We start from the raw sequence: 25770 nt of genomic DNA, 5'->3' as shown, positions 1-25770 counted from the left end.
CACACAGGGCTACCCTGCATGGAATAGGTCTGGATTGTCACGGGGGGGGAGGGCATATTCGTGTATTCGCATGTCTCTTCTCACTGAATGGATGTGGTGGGGTTGAAGCAGAGAAGGGAGTTGTGTGCAACAGGGATGTAGGTGCCTCATGGAGAGGGATGTGTCTTTCTGGATATAACAGGGAAGGGGTGTCCCACAGCACACCTTGCCCTGGGATCGGGTTTCCCTCCTCCCTCCCAGTGCCTGACTTTCACTTTCATTTTCTATCTGAGCCTTGTCTCCCAGAAGAGGAGGAGAGAGGCTGGCCAAGGACACAACAGGATAGAAGGCAGGACAGGAGCCAGGGCAGAGCAAAGCTGCTGCAGCCCAGAGAGGTGAAGGTGAGTCCCTTTCCCCAGTTCCTCCCCTCCATCCCCCTATGCAAGCAGTTAGGGGCACTCAAGCTGGGGAATGACTTTTTTTCATCCCAGCAAGCTGCAGGTGGGGATAGAAACAAGTCCAAAGTTGCTGCTCTGGGTTTGCCCTGAGATGGAGCAAGGGGAAGAGATGGCTGGGACCCTGTGCTCAACACCCCTAGTCTTTGCATGCAAACCCCTTCTCCTAAGTGCTCAGCCCCTGAGTTTGGACCCCCTTACCCCGTAAGCCATTTGTTTGTGGATTTCCAGCTCAGCTTTCAACTAACTAAGCTCCCCTAAGCTTCAACCATGTGTCCTAACCTATCCTTTGCTCCCTGCTGGTGTGTCTGTGCTGGGAGCCTCTCTCCCATCATTCCTCTTGTCCTAGGTCCCTGCCTGCAGCCATTGCTCTGTTCCCCACCCTTGTTGGCACCCTTCTTTAGCCACTCCGCAAACTAGCAAAGTTCAAATCTCTGTTTGTGGCATAGTGCATAGTGTGGAGTGCTGCCCCCATCACCTGACTGAATGTAGCAGAATTGGGCCTTTAAGCCCTGGGCTTTTAGAAGCTGAGCTGAGCATTTCTGTTGTGAGACAAATGGGAAGGGGCTCTGCACCTCTACTCAGTGCCAGCATTGCCTCCATGGCAGCATTTGCAGGAGGGCAAGAAGAGGAGGTGGGTCAGAAGGAAGCTGGTGCAAAGAATGTTTTGCTTGGAAAAATGAGGCAGGATGAAAATGAGTGTTCCTGTTTGGACTGTGGGTATCCACACCCTGTTAACCAGCCTGTCTCCCTGTCCCCTCTGCTGGCTGTGTTTGTCATGAGCAAAGGCATCTGGAATCTGCATGGCGCTGCCCATTTGCCTGATTGAGACCACAGAGGCAGGGGCTGGTGGTGCAGCAGAAGACCCTGCAGGTGCTGTCAGAATTCCTGCAGCCTGTGGTGGTAGTGGCCATCACAGGGCTGTACTGCACTGGGAAGTCCCACCTCATGAACAGGCTGGCTCGTGAGAGGATGGGTGAGAGAGGTGGTGAACTGCGCAGGTTCCAGCCCTGGATAGCCAGGGTGCCTGTGTTTTCCTGCTCTCTATCTAACACTGCTGAGCCCCTCGCGCCCTCTCCACAGGTTTCTCCCTGGGCTTCATACCAAAGTTATCTGGATGTGGTGTGTGCCTCAGCCCTGCTGGCCTGGACACACTCTGTTGCTATTGGACACTGAAGGGCGGGGCAATGTGGAGAAGGTGTGGGAGAAGCAGAGACTTCCTTTTGTGGAGACAGAGCACTTTGTGGAAGCTCTCAAGGGCCCAGCCATGTGGCAGGACTCAAGGTGTTCTCATTGCCTGCACTGGTGTGCCAGGAAGAGACAGAGGCTGTGGGGAAGGATGCTAGTGCAGAGCTAACTGGGTAAAGTCTTCTGGCTGATGGAGTCCCTCTTGGCATCCTTCACCTCTGCCTTTGACTGTCAGAGCCCTCATTCTATCTAGGATCCTGGCTGTCTGCAGGGTAGTGGAACCAGTCTGTGGCTGGGCCCATGCTGGTTGGTGGGACACCTCTTCTTCCCAGGCACTCTCCCTCTCATTCTGGTTCTTTGATTACTGAGCAGCCGTTAGGCTGGTGGACCTTCTGATTTTCTTGTACTGGTGAGCTGAGGACTGGACACAGCATTGCAGAGGTGGTTTCACCAGTGCTGAGTAGAGGGGAAGGATCACTTCACTTGACCTGCTGGCGACACTCTTCCTAGTGCAACCCAGGATGCTGTTGGCCTTCTTTTCCACAAGGGTGCATTGCTGGCTCATGTCCAGCTGGTCATGTTGGATGTGAGCCAGTTGTATATGTTGTCCACCAGGACCCCCAGGTCCTTCTCTGCAAAGCTGTTTTCCAGACAGTCAGTCCCCAGCCTGTCCTGGTGTATGGGGTTATTTCTCCCCAGGTTCAGGACTCTTCAATGCCCTTTGCTGAGCTACAGGACATTCCTGCTTGTCCATTTCTTCAGCCTGTCGAGATCCCTCTGAATGTCACCACCACTATCCGGTGCATCAGCCACTCCTCCCAGTTTTGTATTGTCGTCAAACTTGCTGAAGGGTGAACTCTGTCCCATCATCCATGTCATTAAAGATGAGGTTAAACAGTATTGGACCCAGTATTGACCCTGAGGTAAACTGCTGCTGACTGGTCTCCAGCTGAACCATAGAATCATAGAATGGTTGAGGTTGGAAGGGACCTCTGGAGATCATCTAGTCCAACCCCCCTGCTCAAGCAGGGTCACCTACAACACGTTGCACAGGATCGTGTCCAGGTGGTTTTTGAATATCTCCAGAGAAGGAGACTCCACAACCTCTCTGGGCAACCTGTCCCAGTGCTCTGTCACCCTCACAGTCAAGAAGTTTTTCTCATCTTCAGATGGAAGTGTCTGTGTTTCAGTTTGTGCCTGTTGCCTCGCGTCCTCTCACTGGGCACCACTGAAAAGAGTCTGGCCCCATCCTCTTGACACCCTCCCTTCAGATACTTGTACACATTGATAAGATCTCCTCTCAGCCTTCTCTTCTCCAGGCTAAACAGGCCCAGCTCTCTCAGCCTTTCCTCATAAGAGAGATGCTCCAGTCCCCTAATCATCTTTGTAGCCCTTCGCTGGACTCTCTCCAGTAGTGCCACATCCCTCTTGTACTGGGGAGCCCAGAACTGGACGCAGTACTCCAGATGTGGCCTCAGCAGGGCTGAGGAGAGGGGAGAAGATCCCCTCCCTCCACCTGCTGGCAACACTATGCCTCATGCACCCCAGGATACCATTGGCCTTCTTGGCCACAAGGGCACATTGCTGCCTCATGCTTAACTTGTTGTCCACCAGCACTCCCAGGTCCTTCTCCGCAGAGCTGCTTTCCAGCAGCTCAACCCTGAACCTGTACTGGTGCATGGGGTTATTCCTCCCTAGGGGCAGGACCCTGCACTTGGCTTTGTTGAACTTCATGAGGTTCCTCTCTGCCCACCTCTCCAGCCTGTCCAGGTGTCTCTGAATGGCAGCACATCCCTCTGGTGTATCGGCCACTCCTCCCAGTTTTGTATCATCGGCAAACTTGCTGAGGGTGCACTCTGTGTCTTCATCCAGGTCACTGATGAAGAAGTTGAACAAGACTGGACCCAGCCCTGACCCCTGGGGGACACCGCTAGCTACAGCCCTCCAACTAGACTCTGTGCGGCTGATCACAACCCTCTGAACTCTGCCATTCAGCCAGTTCTCAATCCACCAATTCACTGTCCACTCATCTAGCCCACACTTCCTGAGCTTGTCTATGAGGATGTTATGGGAGACAGAGTCAAAAGCCTTGTTGAAGTCAAGAGAGGCAACATCCGCTGCTCTCCCCTCATCCACCCAGCCACTCATTCCATCAGAGAAGGCTATCAGATTGGTTAAGCATGATTTCCCCTTGGTGAAGCCATGCTGACTACTCCTGATCACCTTCTTGTCCTCCACATGCTTGGAGATGGCCTCCAGCATGAGCTGCTCCATCACCTTTCCAGGGATGCAGGTCAGGCTGACTGGCCTGTAGTTGCCTGGGTCCTCCTTCTTGCCCTTTTTGAAGACTGGGGTGACATTGGCTTTCTTCCAGTCCTCAGGCACCTCTCCTGTTCTCCATGACTTTTCAAAGATGGTGGAGAGTGGCCTAGCAATAACATCCACGAGCTCCCTCAGCACTCGTGGGTGCATCCCATCAGGGCCCATGGATTTGTGGGTGTCAAGTGTTAGAGAATATTGAACTGAAGCTGTTTAGAATTAGTTGCTTAGCATAACTTACTTAGCATTAGTAGCTAAATTTGCTGAAGCCTTAGGCCTCAGGCTGTGAACTTTTAGTTAGATAAGTAAAAGGGGGCCCCAGAGCTGATTCAAGCTGGAGAGATAAGGAAGTTGCACAGATGGCAGGAGTAGCTAACCTTGAAGATAAGAAGCAGCCTGCCTAGAGACAATGAAGGGGCCCAGTGAAGAACGGGAAGAATACAGACCTAACTTTTTTTATTGGTCCAAACTATCGCTAGAGGGGTGGGGAATTTAGATTGTAAGGGTATAATTGCCCAGGGATTTCTTTGTTCGGGGTCCCTCTTGGGAGGCACCCAGCTCGAGCTGTAATTACCTCACGTGTATCATTAAATTTTATTTTTCTTCAATCTGACTTCGAATTTCTGCCTCAGCAGGAACCTAGGGTCAGACCCTGTTATGGAGGCCGGCGAGCCTGATTTTCCATAACACAAGTTTGCTTAAATGATCTCTAACCCGATCCTCCTCCACCAAGGGAAAGTCTTCCTTTCTCCAGACTTTCTCTCTTGCCTCCAGGGTCTGGGGTTCCTGAGGGCTGGCCTGAGCAGTAAAGGCTGAAGCAAAGAAGGCATTCAGTAATTCTGCCTTCTCTGCATCCTTTGTCACCAGGGCACCCACCCCATTCAGCAAAGGCCCCACATTTTCCCTAGTCTTCCTCTTGCTACTGATGTATTTGAAGAAGCCCTTCTTGTTGTCCTTGACATCTCTCGCCAGATTTAATTCCAAACGGAGCTTAACCTACCTCAGCGCATCCCTGCATACTCTGACAACATTCCTATATTCCTCCCAAGTGGCCTGTCCCCCTTTCCACTTTCTGTATACTTCCTCCTTCTGTTTCAGTTTTGCCAGGAGCTCCTTGCTCTTCCATGCAGGTCTCCTGCCCACTTTGCTTGACTTCTTACTCATAGGGATGCACCGCTCTTGATCTTAGAGGAAGTGATGCTTGACTATTATCCAGCTCTCTTCGACCCCCCTTCCTTCTAGGGCCCTAACCCATGGCATTCCTCCAAGTAGGTCCCTGAAGACGGCAAAGATTGCTCTCCTCAAGTCCAGGTTGCGATGCTACTCCTTGCCCTGCTTCCTCCTCGCAGGATCCTGAACTCCACCATCTCATGGTCACTGCAGCCAAGGCTGCCCCCAACCTTCACATCTTCCACCAGTCCTTCTTTGTTTGTTAGTACAAGGTCCATCAGCACACCTCTCCTTGTTGGCTCCTCCACCACCTGTGTCAAGAAGTTGTCACCAATGCTCTGCAGGAACCTCCGGGACCATTTGTGCCTAGCTGTGTTGTCTTTCCAGCAGATATCAGGGTGGTTGAAGTCCCCCATGAGAACCAGGGCCTGGGATCGTGAGGCTACTTCCAGCTGTCTGTAGAAGGCCTCACTGACTTCCTCTTCCTGATCAGGTGGCCTGTAGTAAACACCCACAACAGTGTCACCCACCCATGCTAGCCTGCCCTTTAATCCTTGCCCATAAGCTCTTGACTTGCTCTTCATCCACCCCTAGGCAGAGCTCGATACATTCCAGTTGCTCTCTCACATAAAGAGCAGCTCCAGCACCTCACCTTCCTGTCCTGTCTTTCCTAAAAAGCACGTAGCCATCCATGACAGCATTCCAGTCATGTGAGCTATCCCACCATGTCTCTGTAATGGCAATGAGATGATGGCCCTGTGACCACACGCACACCTCTTATTTTTCCTGTTTATTCCCCATGCTGCATGCATTGGCCACTTCCGTAGATGCCAGGGAGCTCCAGGGGTACTCAGAACTGAAGAGGAAGCTTTGGAAGGCCCCAGTACATGGCAGTGTGGAGAATGCAACCAGGAGTTCAAGACAAAAAGTGGCCTCTCACAGTACAAGAGACTCGTGCACCCACAAAGTAAAAATAGAGAATGAATTGAGCTATCTTGTCCTAAGGAAAAGGGACTGAATGGTATGCACAAAAGCTGCTGGATGGAGGAAGAGACGACTCTATTGATGGAGTTGGAACAGAAGTACAAGAATGTGCGTTGTATAAATAACGTGATCATGGAAGATTTGCCTGCAAAAATGGCAAAACAGATCAGTGATAAAAGACGCCAGCTCTTGGCAGGTGCAAGTGGACTGGCACTGCTGAAGAGAGTGGAGCATCTGTGTGAAAGAGATGTACCAGTTGAGAGAGGGAAAGTAGAGGGAGTGAAGATGGAATATAGAAGGAAAGTAGCTGATGACTGGATTTGAGCCAAAACCCTTTCTTCCAGCCAAAGGGTTGCGTTTGAGAGGGCTCTGGAGGATGGCAAAGATATCTGGGATAGCATCAATACGTGATCAGAGGAGTGGTTGTCACAGCTGTCAGGGCATGCTGCTGCAGCCAAATTTAAACAACTACAAAAACACCAAGCTGGACCCACACCTGTGAAGGTGGAGAGGAGGTGGATGAAGAACAGGATGGTGAGACAGGGCCTGTCCCTGAGATACCAGTGGGTCTTTGAGATAGACCGCAAGAAGCTCACTGGTACCATTTTGGATAACATCAAAGCATGGAAATGCCCCCTTCCGATGAATGAGCTGCATTGCTCGTTCAGAAAGAAGTGGGAAGAGGAAGGCCCCTTCATAGGCTTTCCATGGTGCTGGACCTGTGGACAACTGTTCATTCAGGAAAATGATCACCCCAGGGGAGGTGAGGAAGATCATTGCAGAAATGAATAAGAACTCCACCCCTGGCTGGATGGCCTGTGCCTGAGGGATGTTGTGAGGAAAGATCCTCAAGGTAGCCAACTGGCTGATTTTTTCAACCTATGCCATCTGGCTGGGAAGATCCTGGATGGGATCAAGGAATGCAGAACTATTTTAATACTGAAATCCACTGATCCGCAGAAAGAAGAGGACATCAACAGCTGGCAGCCCATTACCATCTGGTCGATATTTTTAAGATTGTCCTCCCGGATATCCTAACAGCAAAGTTGCTATGGGCATGCCTAATTAACAGCCGCCAAGGTGGTCCAGCCCCGGTTGAGAGTCATGTCGAGGCCTGGGAGGGCCCGTCCCCCTGACAGGGGCCCCCCTCACTGCTCTCCCTGTTGCACACAACATCCCTGTCACACACAACTCCCTTCTCTGCTTCAACCCCACCACATCCCCCCACCACATCCATGCAGTGGGAAGACACATGTGCATAAATGAATACACCCTCCTTCCCCTGTGACAATCCAGACCTATTCCATGCAGGGTACTCCTGCGTGCAGACCTCCACCCCACACATGCAAAAACTTTCTTCTGCCACAGCTCTGAAACATCCCCACACGGTGTGTGCACACGCCTCTCCTCACCTTTTTCTGCCCTAGCCTGATATGCCCCACAATCGTTCCCTCATCTCCCCGTCCCTACAGTCTCCCATATCAGGTCCTCCCATCTTCTCTTGGACCACCATTTACATGCTTCCTCTTCTCTTTCATTCACAACATACTGTATTCTCCACAGCAGGTCTCCCTCACACACCCCTACTGTCCTGACATGGCTCCCAACTGCTCCTCCATATACACATGCTCCCCAAGTACTTCTCCCCATGCCTCTCATCAACATGCCCAAACCCTCATGCCCCTTTCACTTACAAGTGTGCCACAATCCCCAGATACACCACAGTTCACCCATAACCCCCTCTCCCCAACCTGTCCCTGTATTCCCCCATGCAGACGCATACCACGTTCCCCTCAGTCATGTTCCCTCTCTCCCGCCTTGCACAAGGACATGCACCACTCACACACTGACATGCTCCTCATCCCTCCGACAAGGAAGACCCGCCCCCCCCATTCCCCACTCACACCTTGTCTCCTCAATCTTACCTCTCAGAAATGCTCTGTCCCCCATTTTCCTCATACATGGATGCCCCATGCCCTCCATCAGAAATGCCCTGTCCCCCATTCCCCTCACATACCCATGTGCTGTCCCAGCTCCCCTCACACACAGACATGAACCATTCCCCTAGCACACAGACATGCCCCACCCTCATTCACCCCACCACCATGGACATGCCTGGTCCCCTTTTCCCTCCACACAAGCATGCTCCCCGGACATGCTCGATCCCCTCATACACAAGGACAAGATTTGTTCCCCCATTTCACTCACACCCCCACACACCTCATCCTCCTTTTCACTTCCAGCAAATGGGGATGCCCTGCCCTGCCCTCATACAAGTTTGTGACAAAAAATATTCAAACTTCAGTCCCTGGGAAAATCATGGAATGAGGCCTCTTGGAACACCTTTCTAGACACATTAAGAATAACAAGTTAGTTTGGAACAATCAGCATGGATTTACCAAGCATAAATCATGCCTGACCAACCTGATAGCCTTCTATGATGACATGCTTTGATTTATGGATGCAGGAAGAGCAATAGGTGTCATCTACCTTGACTTTAGCAAGCCTTTCAACACTGTCTCCCACAACACGGTCTCTTCTTGTATTCAAGTTAGGACGTTACAGTCTGGATAGGTGGGCAACTTAACTGGTAAAAAACCTGGTTGGATGATGGCACTCAGAGGGTCATGGTTAGTGGGTTGTACTCTGCTTAGAAGCCAGTAGTGAGTGGAGTAGTGCAGGGGATTATCCAGGGACCTGTCCTCCTTTACATCCTTATCAGTGATCTGGAGGAGGTCATGGAATGCACGCTTCTCAAGGGCAGCCAGTCAATATGCTTAAGGGCAGAGCTGCCATTCTGAAGGACCAGGAGAGGCTAGAGGAATGGGCCAACAGGAACCTTATGAAATGCAACAAAGACAAGCACAGAGTCCTGTGCCTGGAAAGGCAGCACCCCTTGCAACGGCACAGGCTGGGGACTTACTGACTGAGCAGCAGCTCTTTGAGGAAGGACCTGGAGATGCTAGTGGAGAGCAAGCTTAACGAGAGCCAGCAGTGTGCCAGGAAGTGCAGAAGGCCAACAGCACGCTGGGCTGTATGAAGAGGGGCATAGCCAGTCGATCAAGGAAGGTGATTATTTCCCTTTATTCAACACTTGTTAGACCACATGAAGGATACTGTGCCCAGTTTTGACCCCCTGATACAAGAAAGGCATTGATCAACTGGAGCAAATTCAGCAGAGGGGCACTGAGATGGCCAGGGAGCTGCAATACCTGTCCCATGGGCAGAGGCTGAGGCAACTAGGCTTGTTCATCCTGGAGAACGGGCAGCTTGAGTGGGGGGACCTGATAACAGTCATCCAGAGCTTTCAGGAAAGTCTTGAGAAGAACAGAGCCAGGCTTTCCACAGTGATGCATGGTGGGAGGATGATAGACAGTGGTCATAAGTTGAAACCAGAGGGGTTCCAAATGGATACAAGGAGAAACTTTTTCAACGTGAGAACAGTCAGGTACTGGAACAAGTTTCTCAGAGAGGTTATGAAGTCTCCATCCTCGGAGGTTTCCAAGACCATCACTGATGTTCTTCATCTTCTCGTGTGAGTGCTTCAGCAAAGTGCTCTAAGTTCCTGGAAAGGCTGGCTTGGCTGAGGCCAGCGGTAAATGCAGCCATGCTCTGGAAGGGGACGACAGTTGGGATACTAAGCACAGTGCAGATTTGTACCTTGAGGACAGCAGTAGTGGATCCTTTTGCTGCAAGACCCTAGAGTCCCAAGAGGCATCTACAGGGAGGCAGTACCTGATGGCATAGAGGTTGTATGTATATACACAAGCCTAGAAGGACGGCTAGCCACTGCTCTGCATGGAGAAGGAGGTGTAGGGCTTTTTCTTGGGCTGGAGCAAACATGTCAGCATGTGTCCTGCTTTGTGTGGGTCCCTTCTGCTAACCCTACTCCCTCATTCCTCTCACACCACCTCCCTGCTTCCTAGGTCTGGGCCAGCCCTGTCTGTTCTTAGAAACCAGACTGCTTCAGCTTTCCTTACCAATGTTTGCTCTCTCTCACAATTCTCCCTCTTACTTTGGCTTCCTTCCCAGCCCCTTGCTACACAACACAACAACTGCTTCTTCATTGACACGGTTCATCTGTGAATCCTACTAGTGACTTTTCTGCCTGACGCTACTCCTTTAATCACTCACTCTGTCTCTCTCTTTTCTCTTCTCTCTCTCTCTCTCTTCTCTGAGGACAAGAAAGGGCATACAAGTCATGGGGAGGATTCTTGTGTGTAGTGAGAACACCTGCGGAAGATCTGGCGAGGAGTCAGTGACTGGCAGAGTGTGTGGTAGCAGGCCCAGCGTGTGGAACTACACACTGACCAAATTCCCATCAGGGCCAGGCATGCATATTCCATTTTGTCAACAACGTCCAGCTGCTTCCTGGGCAGCAGCTACTCAAGGTTAGCACGGCTGAGCTAAGGAAATAGTTCTAGTAGATTTAAGGGGCCCTTACGAATAATGAGTCAAGTCCCACCTGGACTTCTGAGTCCTGCGTCCGATCCATGCCTCCAACAGCCTCCCACCAGTGACCCTTCCTCGTAGTTCCCAGAGCTCCCCATACAGCTTGTAGTGTAAGTAAGTCCTTTATTAAACCCATCCTGTTTAACCCCTTATGAACCTTGAGTGTCTCTTTCCACTAGTATCCGACCCTCTCTTGCCTGCCTCGCGGTCACATTGTGATATCCAGGAAGCCTTAATGCAGTCTCAGTGGATATGGATGCCCATATCAATGTAACAGCACTGATGTCCATGGAAGCATTCACAGGTGACTGGCAGGATGGTATTCCAGGCACTGAGGTCTTGTTGCACTGTGCCATTGTGAGAATGGAAAAACTTCACCACGTGAAGATGCTCGCTTACAGGCACTTATGTGCAGCAGGAGTCAGGGGCTGTAAACACCTTTGGCATCCTGAGGGCATTGATGGTTGTCACGCTGAATTACACTCAGGTGCTAGGACATCTGAAACAACACTGCATTCCTGCTTCTAGAGCTGATTTGACTTTCTGAATAATTCTAAAAAGTTCCCGTTTGCCTTCATGTGTATCGTATCCATTTGTAGCACAGACTAGCAACAAGCGCCTGTATATAACTAAAATATTCACACATAAATGGTCTCATGTATGTTATCAGAGGTTGTATGCTAAAGTTTTGAATGAGAAACTACAGAGAAATGCTTAGATATCACCAGAGTAATCCTAAAACCTTTTCATAGCCTTAATCATTTTAGCTATCCCGTGCACAGAACAGCACTGAGAACAAAGGTTCCAGTACAAGTGTTCAGGTAATGGACTGAGTCATGGGTACGAGATCTTATATCAGCTTCATCTCTGAAGCATACATCTTCTGAAAACGCTCCCTGAATGTGTGTGTCTACCATTGCATTATCGGGTGCTATTGTTAAGTATTTGAGGTCTTAAAATACATATATATCTCCATCTTTAGAAGTAAAAAGAAAGAAAGAAAGAAAGAAGGAAAAAGAAAGATGGAAAAAGAAAGGACTATAAAGGGAGCAAAAGATGTTAAGTCAGAGACAGAAGTCAACTGTGTAGTTGTATCAGGTCCAATGAAGCCATGATACCTAATCAACTTATTATACTTGGGAATTTCAAAAAGATGTAACAAACTTGTTGGAAATTTTCCCTTTAAAACTGCTAGTCTTTTGAGAAATAGGTGTTGTAACCTTGCATATTTCAAAAAAAATTTTTTTTTGATTCTACACCTTCCTCCTGCTTATGAGAGCTTGCTGTACAAATAATCATTACCAATATTAACAGGATGTGGCTAGAAGAAGAGGAAAACTAACTGTTATTTTATCAGTGATCAGTTCAACTCCCCACAGCATCATTAGCTTTCGGTGTCCCTGAGATGCTATGCCTTGATGTTTTCTGAACTGAAGTCCCATAAGATTCAGAGGCTTGATCCCAAGAGGAGTTATCAGAGAGACAGAAATTTTCCTTTGCTGGAAATAAATGTGATTGTTTCAGTGGCAGAGAGTATTGTATAAAGGTTTCCTGACTCCACTGAACAGCCAGAACTCATCCTCTTTAAAAGCAGTGTATTATATGTGAGCCACTATACTACTATAGTTCTTTCAGCTTCGGGAGAGATACAGTTTATTCAGCTAGGAATTGGAATGAAGAAACCATATTACAGGACCCTTCTTTGATATAGAAAAGGAAAACCTGCAGGATTTCAGAGCAATCTTCATGTAAACATTAGGTAACCAACCTTCCTTCCTTCCTTCCTCCCTTCCTCCCTTCCTGCCTGCCTGCCTGCTTGTCTTTCTTCCTCATAATTTTCTTTTCTTGCTATTTTCAAACACGTCATTCCTTTCAGTGAGCTGGTACACAGGTGGCAGTTCCAGCATCAGTATTGACCACATAGGTTACAACAGTTCCAGTACTCATTGAAAAGCCGGGGTGGGAAATCAAGGAATTCTTTCATGTCCCTTTCCAGACTCAGTATCTGATCTCTTCCATTCATGAGGCAGCATCAGCTGATGATGCATCTTATGGAAAAGGTCTTGGGAAATGGATATAGCAGCTCAGGACAGAAAGATAGGAAGTTACTGCCAAGTGATTCTGTCTTTCCCTGCAGGGATGGATAACCAGACAGAGGTGAGGAAGTTCATCCTCCTTGGCCTGAGCAATGTTCAAGGGCTACAGAAATTCCTGTTCATGCTGTTCTTACTGCTGTACCTGTCTACCCTGCTGGGGAATATGGCAATCATGATTGTGGTGATCTGTGAACCCTGGCTACACACCCCCATGTACTTTTTCCTCTGCAACCTCTCCTGCCTAGATATTTTCTTCTCCACAGTTACCGTGCCCAAGGTGCTGGATGGGTTCCTCTCGGGGCACCAGGGCATTTCTTACACTGGCTGCCTAAGCCAGCTCCACTTCTCCTACTTCGTGGGAAGCAGCGAAGCTTTGCTTCTGGCTGTCATGGCCTATGACCGCTTTGTGGCCATCTGCTACCCCCTGCGGTACACCCTGATCATGAGCCCACGGGCCTGCCTGCTGCTGGCTGTAGGCACTTGGACTACTGGCTTCCTTCATGCTCTGATGCACACAGTCATGACCTCCCGACTCCATTTCTGTGGCCCCAACCACATCCAACATTTCTTCTGCGACATCAAGCCCGTGGTGAGACTGGCCTGCAGTAGCAGCCAGCTCAACCTGAACCTTCTCAACACCATCACAGGGAGTCTTGCAATAGGCCCCTTTGTCTTCATACTCTTTTCTTACCTATACATTTTTTCCTTCCTCCGACTGAAAGTCCAGTCCAAGGAGGGAAGGAGGAAAGCCTTCTCCACTTGCATCTCCCATCTCACAGTAGTGGCCTTATTCTATGTCCCTGTTATTTTTAACTATGTGCCACCTTCCTTAGGGAATTCACCCAGGTGGACAATGATGGCCACCGTTATGTATAATGTTGTCACGCCAGTCCTCAATCCTTTGATCTACACCCTGAGGAATGTGGAGGTGAAACTTGCCCTAAAGAGAAGACTTTTCTCCAGAGAGTTTCTAGCACAGAAAATGTTCCGCCTTGCAGCTTGTGTGGGGTAGTGTCGGAGTGGGAGATGGACCCGGAGTAACGATTGAGTCTCAATGTGAGTATGATCGTTCTCCCTTTATTCAAGCTTTTACAGAGTATATATAGACAGGCAATTAGCATGTGCTAGCGATAGCTATATGATTGGTTTATAGCCTTCATTCACGCGCCTAAAGCGGATATAGGATTGGTGCAGGATTGCTGCCCACGCGGAGAAGTCTGTCGACTTGTTTACCTCCTTGTAGCTTCCTTCTTTTGTGCTGTTCAAGGACAGCTCGCATAGCTGTGGGATCCTCCCTCCATCATGAAGACAGGATTGCTCACTTCTAAGAGATCATGCCCCTTTTCACTTAACCATTCTTCCACAGGGTAGTAGGCAATGGACAATGCAATCAGAGGAGCTTTTGGCTCAAGAATGTGTTGTGCAGAAATCTGCTTTTCACTGCCAACAGCCTGGGTCCCTTCAGAAATACCCTACGTACTGGATATGGTCTCATCTCTCCTATCTTGGGCAGTAGCAGTGCTAATTAGCATTAGCAGCTCCAGAGACTGATACTTCAATGAAAACACATTTATTAGAGTGATTTACCTGCAAAGTCACTTGATTTTTCTTTTTTTTTCTTTTCTTTTCTGCAGCTGAATCCCACCCCCCAGTCAGAGCTGTCAAGAGAAGTCAAGGCATGATTCATCTTATCCTAGATCCAATAGACAGGGAGGAATTCATTTCTTTCCATGGGATTCAGTTGGCCACATACAGACATGTATGTCATGCCACTTGAAATACTCCGGGTATCTCAGCTGGTGTCTCTCTGCTGCTCCAGAAAGGCATAAGTCTCCCATAGGCGCTATGCCAGATCTACTGGCCCTGTATGGATGTCAGATATCCTAGGGCCTCTAAGATGGTACTAGACACCTTTGTGTAGGCAACTTCATTTGCCAATAAACTCGCGTAATACATTGTGTCTCTTAATATGGGCATTCTGTACAGCATGGCAACAATATGGGAGCAAGTTTTGCTCTCCACCAAACAATGCCTGCTGATCTTTTTTAGGGTCTCCCCTCTTCCTCTAGCCAGGAATTCCATGGTAGCATTTACACTGGCTCATAGTTGCAACACAGTTACAAGCTTCCTATGGGGAATGCCTCTATAACTTTCCTGCCCAGCATTACTGATAGTGTCATTTCCAAAGTTTGAAATACCACAACCTTGACAATGTAGCTTGGACCATTTCACAAATTCCTCCTTCCTCCAATTCTGTAGACTTGGGAAGATAACTTTTTGGAGAGGGATCTCCCATTCTAAGACCACCTCGCCCTCTTCACGTGTGACTGGGATCACTTTGATCACTGTTTTATCCAAAACTGATGGTCTCTCATGTTTGCTACACTCAGCTGCCACCCACAGTCTCTCAAAATCTTTATCAATACCTTCCTTTAGCTCTGCAGATCAAATAATGCTATATTGGGAGTGGGTAATTCTATGCAGCCTACCAGCCTGCACATCTGGGATCAAACCAGCCAGCTGAGTGAACCTCAAGCCACTGTCTTTAGTATTTGGGTAGAACGTGGAATCACAGGTACAGGCAGGAAGATGTAACGAGCCTTTAGCTGCTGACTGAATACTCAGGTCAAGCCTGTGGAGGTGCACCGTGGTCCATGAGATAGGTTGACTTTGTGATTGTTTAACCCTTCAAGATATTGACCTTCTGCAGTAGTTTTAAAGGTGCCTTTCCAATCCACCTTAACCAGGACTCAAGATTTTTCTTGCAGCTCGAGTCTTCGTATCCCATTTGTGAGTGCTGTAAGATCTAGGTGGAGAGACAAGGGTGATTGGGCCCAGAAACTGGAGTCAGACCTCAGGTGATACTGGCTCTTGTGTCTGTGGTGCCAGTAACTGGGGAAGAGAGGGTCCTAGCATCAGTCACTGGAGCAGGACCATGGGTTGTTGGGCCAGTGTACTCAAATATCAGCTACTGAGGGTGGCCAGGGTGAGTGGAGTGAGGGTCTCAGTGTCAGCAGCTGGAGTGGGGATCACAGGTCATAGTGACTGTGTACCTTGGCAATAGCTGTGAGGGAGGGGTACAGAGTGCTTGCATTGTCCCTTAATCTGCTCTGTGTGTGTGTGTGTGTGTGTGTGTCTGTCTGCGATACACACTCAGCCTCACTACTGGTTGAATTTGCAAAGAGGAGAGCAGCAGCTGTGCTTGGGCTGGAGAGGCCTCCTCTCAGTGCACCAGGCTGGGCTCCAGTGCCCAGACAGGAATCCTTGGGTCCCAGGGCCTGCTGGAGGCAGCGGCTTTATAACATCCCTCAACAAAATTACAATTTTGTAAGGGGGTGGGGCACAGAAAGTTGACTTTTGCATTGGAGATACCATTATGTCAATCAGATATCATTATGTCAATAACTAAGGAACCACATGGCCAAGACACAGTTACTAGTTGAAGCAGCATTGTTCACTCATGCAAGCTTCATAATAAAATCCTTTGCCTATTTGCTAATCCTAATCACAAAGACCTTGCCAACAGGCAATAAGATTTTGCACCCAGTAGAAAACTAAAAAATGTAATTCTGAGTAATACAGTGAAAAACATTGATTTTTTTCTTCTCCACTCAGGAAACTGGCCAGTGTCTTGGGCATGACAGTGGAACATTGGCAGATTTCCCAAGCGGAAGTACATGGGTTATCAAAGTGCTAATCAGCCACAAACAGCACAATGATGAGGCTGTTCCCAGACATGGTCACAATGTAAATCATGAGGAAGACTAGAAAGAGCGGTATTGACATTTGTAAAGGTTTCCAAATGCCAGTAGGATGATTCTCCTGACCTGGTTTTAATGTCCTCATTCATTTTTTTGTCACGAATTGCACCTAGAAAAATGAATAACAGATTAAAAGTCAGGTAAAAAGCATTAATGGGAGCAGTTCTACATGTATTCTGTATTGGAAACACACTGTAGTGTGTTTCGTTCAGTGAAGATCAAAACTAAAGAGGAAAAATTTCTGCCCTCTTTTAAGACTCATTTTAAAAGAGGTATTTGATGGGGGTGATGGAAGAGTGTGAATTGCCCTCAAAGTGTTTCTCCTTTTGCACTTACTGCAGGAAGGGTTTTTATGATTTAGGTTCAGAAGAGCAGACCCTCACTCCAGCAGGAGTCAGGAGACTGACTCCTAAAGGATCCATCTCCCTTACCTTCAGACATCTCCAATACGGACATCCACAGCTGGTGTTGTTGTTTCAGGTTCATTTTACAAATGAAAGAGGACTTGCCACCTGCCTAGACACACTTTTCTGTGACACCTGAGATGCCATACAGTATCTCCAGGGGCTGGTAAGTACAACACAAGGCAGACCCTTGGCTTGTGGAGCAGAAAGTGGAGGTCAGACAGAAAACCTGGGGGCCTCCCTGATGGTACAAGATTCCTATGTGTGGACAAATAAATTGAGCCATAGATTTCCATGTACTGTAACAGGAGCTTTGGAGGGATAGCTCACATGTGCACACATATCCTGTAGACACATAAATGCAGATAGGTGAACCTGGATTTAAAGCCCACCCCTACCTCAGGAGATGAATCACACCTGAGATATGACCAATTCTAACCATTACGTGCACAAAGGCAATACAAGTTTTGGTATAGATATCTATATGCTAGAAATCTGATTTTGGGTGGATGAATCTCCCATTTAAGCCTGGAGAAAATAAATACCTTCTTCTTTTTGAGCATTTAGCTACCACATAACTTACATTACAGCAGTGTTAACACTTTGGTGCTCTACACACAAAATAGTAGAAGAGGATGTTATTGATTCAAAGCGTTAGTAATCTTAGAATCATAGAATAACTGGAAGGGACCCCCAGAGGTCATCTAGTCTAAACCCCTCCTCAAAGCAGGTCTAAGAAGATGAAATTGTTAGGGATTTGTCTGGTTAAGTCTTGAACACCTCCGAGGGTGGAGATTCCATGACCTTTCTGGGGACCTTCTTCCAGTATTTGACCACTCTCATGGTAAATAATAATAATAACAATAATAACAAATTAAATAAAAACATACGTCTAATAAGAATTTTCTGTGTTCCATCTTGTGTCCCTTACCTCTTGTACTATCACTGTGCAGATCTGAGATGAGCCTGGCTTTGTCTTCTCTGTATCTGCTGATCGGGTAGTTGTGGAGAGCAAAAAAGTGTCGCATTAGCTTTCTCCTCCTAAGACTGATCAAGCCCAGTTTCCTCACCATCTCCTTGTACATCATGTGCTCAAGTCCCCTGAGCATCTTGAGAGCCTCCACTGGACTTGCTCCAGTATGTCAATGTCCTTCATGTACTGGGGAGTCCAAAACTGGACACAATGCTCTAGAGGTATTCTCACAAGTACTAAACAGAGGGTAAGGATCACTTCCCTCTGGGCCTGCTGGCTGCACTCTTACTAATACACCCAAGGTGTGGTTGGCCTTCTTTTGCTGCAGTGACACACTGCAGACTTGTTTTCAAGCTCTTGTCTTTCAGAATCCCCAGATCTTTCTGTGCAGACCTGCTTACTAGATAGTTGGACTCAGCCTGCCCTGTTGCATGGGGTTATTCCACCCAGATTCGAGCCATAGTATTTGCTTTTCCTTCATTTCAGGAGGTTCCTGTTAGCCCATTTCTCCAGCCTGTCAAGGCCCTCTGAATAGCAGCCATGCCCTCCAGTGTATCAGGTCCAACAAAGCATCTCTCCTAGTCAGTTCATCAATCACCTTCACCAAGAAATTATCTTCTGTGAATTCCAGAAATCTGCACAATTCCTTGTGCCCAGCTGTGCTGCCCTTCCAGCAGACATCGGGGTGGTTCGAATCACCCGTGAGTATACCAGGGACTGTGACTGTGAGGCTTTCTCCTGCTGTAGTGACGAGCAAGCAAAGAGTTAACAGGACTAAAGAAGTTTGTCAACTGATATGTTAAAGGACTTATATGCACAAGGCTGTGGAATAGAAGAATAGACAGGACTAAAGAAGTGTGCCACCTGATAAGTCTGGGGAATCAAAACTGCATGGACCCCCAGGGAGGGAAGAAGCGATATGGAGGTATTGTGGTCTTGCCTCGCTAGCTGGGTCTTTCCAAGCAGAAAAACAAACAGTCCTGTGATTGTGGAACTCGCAAAGGTCAGCAAAAGCAGTGTTTGCCCAGAGCCCCAGCCATGTAAAAAGAGACTTGGAAGCTAAGAGAGTTTGAGCAGGGGACGGGAACGTGACCTGATCATCCTCTCCAGCTGGACCGTGAGTATCCGCCCCCCTCCCCTTTTCCTGGGACGCTGGGTTAAGGTAACTCCTCGAGGTTGAGAGTCCTCTCACTAGGAGAGTGAATAAGCTGGCTTTCAAGTTGGGGTAAGCAGTGTTTCCAATTAATAGCACAGTAACTGATGGTTTGGGGTTATCCTTTCTAAATTAGTAATCGCATTTTTTTAATGGATGTTATTAATCCAAGAGGTTGTGTGAGGAAATAAACATATTTTTTATTATGCTACTGTCTCAGTTGTTACTGTTGAACCTTCATAGTGTGACATATAGCATTATGTTATGACTGTGTCCCCCACCACAGCACCTATGCGAGTTGATCCAGAGTTTCCCATGTCCCTGGCTCTGCACTCTATGAGCAGTTTCCTGACTGCATGGTTGCCGTGGACTTGATTGGTGCCAAGAGCCCTACAACACTCCCCTGGAAGACAAAAAACAAGGAACATAACTGCACGCTAACTGGTCCAAGTATGACACCTACAGACCATGGCTCTGTTCTCACCACACACAGCCTCAGAATCAAGATCTCTGCACCACCAGAGCTCTGCCAAGCCCCACAGCCTGCCACCCTGAATCACCCAGGCCCCAGGACTGTAACTCTGCCTCTGCCTCAGTCACTGCCCTACTCCCTCCAAAACACTATGAGTGACTTTACAGATGTCTTTGAGAAGAAGGCGGAAGAAATGCTACCACTCTATGACACATAAGACTGCACATTGACCTGATCCCAAGAAAGGAGGTGCCTTGCCACCCTGAATTAGCAGCCCTCAAAGAATACCTCAAGGACAATCTGGCACAGTGGTTTATCTACCTCTCCTACTGGCTCCTCATGCTGGAGGAGGGGAGGAAGACTACAGCCCTATATAGATTACAAGAGGCTTAACAATATCATGGTGAAGAACTGGCACCCCCTGCTCCTCACCCCAGAGCTATTAACAATCCTCAGAGGTCTCTACTTGCTTTTGAATTTCGTTCAGTTTCTGCCAGTTAGCAGCTGCTCAGGTCTCATGCCATCTAGGGTCAGGAAAAGTGAGTGGCCTTTTCTAATCATTCCATAGGTAAAGCCTATTCCATCAGTGTATCCGTTGCTAAGTCTGTATTGTTCTGACTATGGCAATTAATGTGATAATGTAGCTTGAGCAAATGGCCCAGACCGGCTGAGCTGTGGTTCAATTTCAGGATATTGGAAGCAATACACACACTCCTAAACTTGTAAATTACACATCTACAGTTTAATTATTAAAAAATTGCTGCTATGTAACTTAAATGACTGCCACAGTATAAGCACTTTATAAGATACATTCAGTATATGGCAGTAATTGTGAAGCTACAAACATTTATACATTCAACACATAACAGTAGTTTGACAGTACTGATCAGCCTGTTCCTGCTGTCTATGTACTAAAAGCATATTACCTGAGAGTATTTACACATTGCAGCTTTCTGGCATGGGTGTGGAAGCTCCACTGCAATGTCTTGCAGCAGTTTGGAAGTCAACCAGGAGGGCTGAGCAGCAGTCAACTACCTTCCAATCTTCTCCCACACAGATTTTGCAGTTGGAGGTTTTATTATCAGTGAGTCATTCTGGAGCATTTGTTCCTTTGACACAGGTGGAATGTCTCCAGCTGCAGCTAGTCTGTTTCTGACTGGCTGTCATTCTCACTGTGGCTCTTTTGGCCATTGCTGAGTGATAATGTTTCCACTTGTGCGCAAATCACCAATCACAGGCAATATGATCTTGCATGTACTGAAATTCAAGGTCATCTCCCACAGCTTCCTGTGTTGAGCTTGGACCTGACTCATCACCTTGCCTGGTCTGATGATTCTTGGACTGCTGACAGAACCCACTGCTATCCCTGGCTGAGACCTGCTTGGGTGCTGTGGGTCTGTGCTCTATTGGTGCAGGTGCTGCCCATGCTATGGCCACCCTGCACTCCCAGCTCACCTTTGCTTGTGGAGCAGCCCCGCTTGCTGCTTTCTGACATCTTCTTAAAAAAGAGCCACTGACTTTAGTAACTCTCCCAAGCAGTCACTCAGGTGTTGGAAGGACTGTCACAGGATGTGTGCCTGTGTCTGTAAGAACCTGAATATCTCAGTAATGGTCTCTGTACTTCAGTTTAACAGCTCCAGTTCGCGAGAGTCGAGAGGAATTGTTCTGAGTGATTGCACTTAGGCTGAAACAAGAACTTATGCACTTGGAAAGGAACACAGGACTGCAACTCTAAAAGAAAGACAGCCAAGATTTTTCTTATGCTTCTCTATGGGGGGAAATCTGGCTTAATTACTTGGGAGAAGAATATTTGGCTGAATTCACTACTCGTAACACCATTTACACAACATCTGGAGTTTGCATTTGTTACAGTCTGGCCTGAAACCTCTGTATTGACAGTCCTTAATCCAGGTCAACAATTGCTCACTGCATAAGAAGTAACAAAGAGAAGAGATTCCAGAACTCCAAAGCAGGGCAGAATTAATAAGAGTACTGAATTGTTTTTCATGCTCTTCCCAGAGAAGAAGAATATGAAGCTAGGTGCATTTGTAGAGAGAATTTCAAATATTCTTTGGGTGCTGTTTTCACAGGAATTTTTATAAAGGAAAACTGATGCAGTGTATTTTTTCAATTTTACTATTCCACCTGTCAGCCCAGTGTAATTCAGCCTAACACCACCACCAAGATTGCAAATATCCCACTTTTTTAATAGAATACTGACTCTTAGCTGGTTTCATTATAAATGTGTCACCTGCTTTGATCTTTTAGTGAACACAGGGCTGAATTCAACTTGTATTGCAAATCAAGCAGGTTTTTCAAGAAGAACATTCAGTCCTGTCGTTTGGGTTTCTTTATTGTTGTTGTTGTTGTTGTTGTTGTTGTTGTTGTTGTTGTTGTTGTTATTTTCTTGTGTTATTTCTCAGTGATGGATTATCCATCACTGCCTTTTGTAAACTACTCCAGCTGACAATTAATCTATTGAAAATACTCTGTAACAACTACTGCCTCACTGACCAGGTGAATACCTTTGCTACATCAAACAGCCTCCTGGTCTCCCTGTAGACAAACAGAGGCTTTGATCAAGCTATTCCTATACTTTTTTCAGTGATAATAAATAAATAATTAAATAAATGAAAATACCTAAATTTATTTCCTTAAGTCTTACTAGCAGGTATGTCCTATCAAAAAGGAAAGCTTACTATAAGAAATGTAACTCTTTATTTTATAACCTCGGGCTTTTATGTGGAAAAGAGTAAGGGTTTCTTATGCAGTAGGCTACAAAACAACACTGACAACTAAACCTTGCTCCCGAATTAATAACCTTTGCTATAGAGTTATGGAGTTCACTAACACAAGACAGCTCTATGACCAAAAATGTAGCAGGGTTCCAAGAAGGACTCAGCATGTCCAGGGTAAAGGAAAGTAAAAAGGCTGGGCTTTAAGAGCCAATATAAATGCGCTGGTTACTTCAGCTAATGATCTCAGTGTCTTTTCACAGTTAGTGAGTCTACAGAGAGGTGTAAATTGGGAGGCATAAATCCCACTCAGCAGGTCTCTCCATCCCTTTATTTTCTAATTTCTGGTAGCAATATGAGAGGATCAAAATAGATCTCAAGGACTAACACCCTCACCCCACCCCCCTGGAAAAAGAAAAAAAGAAGAAAGAAAAAGGATGTTTCTGTGAAAAATTTCCTTCCCTCTGTCATGACCAAAAGCATGACAGAAGTGACATTGAAGCAGACCACAGTGAGAGAGTTCATCCTTTGGGGACTGCCCTCCAGCTTAGAGGCACAAATGATCCTCTCTGTGGTGTTTCTGTCCCTCCACCTCATGACTCTGCCTGGCAACTTCCTTGTAATGCTGTCCGTTGACCATGACTGATACTTTCTCATAGCCACATGCCTCTTCCTCAGCAGTCCTTTTTCCCCCAAGATCCACCATTCGTCTGTTATAGAGCCTGAAATGTTGGGTGACCTCTTCTGTGCAGAGAAGATCATCTCTTTGGAAGGATGTGTGGCCCAGATGTTCTTCCTTCATCTCTGTCTCTACAGAGACCTGCCTCCTCGCTGTAATGGCCTATGACTGCTGCAGGGCCATCTGCAACCCCACGCACTATCTTCTCACACTCATGCGAGAGTACACCTACAGCTGGCTGGGGCTGTGTGCGTGGGGACAGGGATCCCCTGTGGCCTGACTGGAATTATGATCAAGCTGCCCTGCTTCACAGAATTTGACAGCTTGGTCTGTGATGTGCTGCCAGTGATCAAGGCGGCTTGCACGAATGCCTACATTATTGAGATGCTGAAAATCTCCAGCTCTGGGCTCATCTAGGCTTGCTTCATGGTCCCACTGGCTTCTTATGGCCTCCTCCTAGTCTTGCTAAAGAAACATCTGTCCAAAGGTGTGCACAAGGCCCTCAGTGCTTCTGCCATCGGGCTCATGGTTGTAATGCTCTTCCCGGGATACTGCATCTTCATTTACTCCTGCCCTTGCACCAGCTTCACTGAGGACACTGTGATATCAGTCTTCTTAACACAACCATCACCTCCTGCTAAATCCCATAATCTGCATCCTGGGAATGAGTACATGAGGTGGGCACTCCGCAAGCTAATTGGGAGAAAAGTAGCCACAGAGGAGAAATAAAAGCTAGAGCAAAAGCAGCTGCGCTTTCCAGGGTCAGCTGCTGTTTTTTTCAGTTTTATCAGCAATAGGTGAATTTCATTGTGACAAATCAGCTTCTAACTTCTTTCTGTGCAGATAATCCTGGCACTTCACTTTGTAACTTTTAGGCCATGCTTATCAGCCTGTGTTTGAACTCTTGCCTCACCGGGAAACATAAAAAAAGGGGTTTAAGTTACCATACAAAAGACATCACTTTCTATCCTTTTTTTTTTTGGAAGTGTATTCAGAGCAATGTGCAAGTTCTCATTTTGAGATATAAGACGTTAGAAAGCTGAGGCTTGGTTAATTCCTTTGCTTGATTTTCCCCCACACTGTTCTAAAGCTGTTCTAAACATCCATAGTTCTTACTGACAGAGCAGCTAAAGATGCAAATGAAGAACCAGAGAAAATAATCCTGCCCATACTTGACTTTTTTGTCACTATTGCAAGGAGATAAGAAACATAATGCTTGAATGCCATTCATTAGGCATGTCATTTATTAATATTTCTCTCTTTTTAAGGAAAATCCCTTAAGATGAATGCCTGAAGCAGCAATCCTTTGTCAGTTCTCCATCGGCGCTTTTGGTCGCTCAGTTTGCACCAGCTGCACTGTGCAGATTTTCAGCATGGCAGCTCTTATTCAGAGGCCTTCTTCCACACTGAGTTAGTGATCCCTTTCCTAAGTCCAAGTCATTTGGGCAGAGCTCATGGGCTGTATTCTGCTCTCCCAGTGCGTAAACTTGGTGTTAGTTCACCAAGAACACCTTTAAGAAGGCAAAGCGAGTTATGTGGCATGGGTGAACATTTGTTCTTTGTCTCCAGAGGCCATTGAAATGGACCTTGAACAATTGTGTGAGCTACTATAGCCACACAGGTTTTCTGGGTGACTAACTGGACCCACAGCTCTACTCCCAAGGGACTTATTAAATCTCTTCCAAAGCTTATGCTGTCAACCCTCCAGGGTATTCTCTGGCATGTATCTTCAGATTTTGACTTCTCTGTGCCCTTAGCACTGAGGTGAAATCAAACAATGGCACTGGCTCTCATCCACAACAAGTTCTTTGAGGGATGCTTTAAGCTCATTTATCAGAGGACAAGTTTTGAAATAGAAATGCCAAGGATATTCTAGATTGCTATGCTCTAAGGACCCAGCTCCTTTGGGCTCTTCATCTAAGCAGCCTAAGTGTATTTTGCAGGAACACTTCTTCCATTCAAAGGAAAATTATCCCTTCACCCTACGTACTCCTAGAAGAAGTTAATGCTTTAGCAAACACAAGACTACTCATTCGGTTTCCTCTTCTGGCCTGTGTGGTTAGCCTGGATTTGAGAGTTTCAAACTTGTCCTCATTCAGATAAGGATTTCACGGATGTACAGGTTTTGTGCAGACAGATATCTTTAGCCCAAACCCTACTGCCTCTCTTTCCCTGCATGCAGCAGGACAGATCTTTTCTTTACGCAGGATGTTGCTAAATAAGCAGGTGAAGGCAGGTTTGAGCTCTTTGCCCATTTTCAGCAGGGTGTCTGAATCAAATGATACTTTTAGCCTAGATACATCTACTTATCTATTTTCCATATGGCTGCACAAATGTGTTAGCATGACTTTGGGTGCAGCTTATGATTTGGAACAAGGAGCGAGGAGAGATAGACACTCCCAAGTCTCCACTGCCATCAGGAAAAAGAGCAGATAGACACATGCTATGCAGACAGATGATGGTACTGCAGCGTCAGCTGAGGAAGCTCACAGTCCTTGTCCTCTGGGCCACAGGCAAACTCCTCTCTGGGGCAAAAGCATTGCACATATTCCTCCTGTGACAAATTGCCAAGGACCATAGTGGGGTTTTGCTTGCATGCTTTTAGACTGAGGTAGCTGACCAATGTTAATGCTTAGCTCTTGCAAAACAGCCTCCTTCATCAAGAGACATAAGAAAACAAAGAATACTGCCCTCACAACCAGCGGCCTTCTTTTGCTATCCACAGGAAATCAGCGGGAAGAGAACCTGTCTGATGGGCAAATGATTAAAGTTCAGCAGCCTCCCACTGCTCCTAACTTGTGGTAGGCTAAAGAAAATACCGAGAGAGAGTGGGGCATTATATCCTCCCGCAGCCAGATCTTTATGCAGTGCTGCACGTTTAGAGGGCTCCTGAGAACCTCTTGGGTTATGCTGAAGGAGGTAAAGGGGCTTTTTTGTCTCTTGATCAAGA

General features: G+C 47.2%; 2 protein-coding genes across 2 annotated transcripts in view; one reads left to right on the top strand and one right to left on the bottom strand.

The window, feature by feature from the left end:
- Positions 1-25770, bottom strand: part of LOC136996518 (SUN domain-containing protein 3-like) — a 390273-nt gene that overhangs the window by 308757 nt on the left and 55746 nt on the right. The window lies entirely within an intron of this gene.
- LOC136996442 (olfactory receptor 12D1-like) lies at positions 12687-13589 on the top strand (the record flags this gene model as incomplete). The annotated part of the gene is made up of 1 exon (XM_067317364.1): positions 12687-13589. A coding segment is annotated over exon 1 (903 nt), but the record flags the coding sequence as incomplete, so codon positions are not given.

Source organism: Apteryx mantelli, unplaced genomic scaffold (assembly GCF_036417845.1).
Source record: "Apteryx mantelli isolate bAptMan1 unplaced genomic scaffold, bAptMan1.hap1 HAP1_SCAFFOLD_40, whole genome shotgun sequence".
Classification (NCBI taxonomy): domain Eukaryota; kingdom Metazoa; phylum Chordata; class Aves; order Apterygiformes; family Apterygidae; genus Apteryx; species Apteryx mantelli.
Note: the sequence above shows the minus strand (reverse complement) of the source record. Positions and strands in the feature narration are given on the sequence as shown.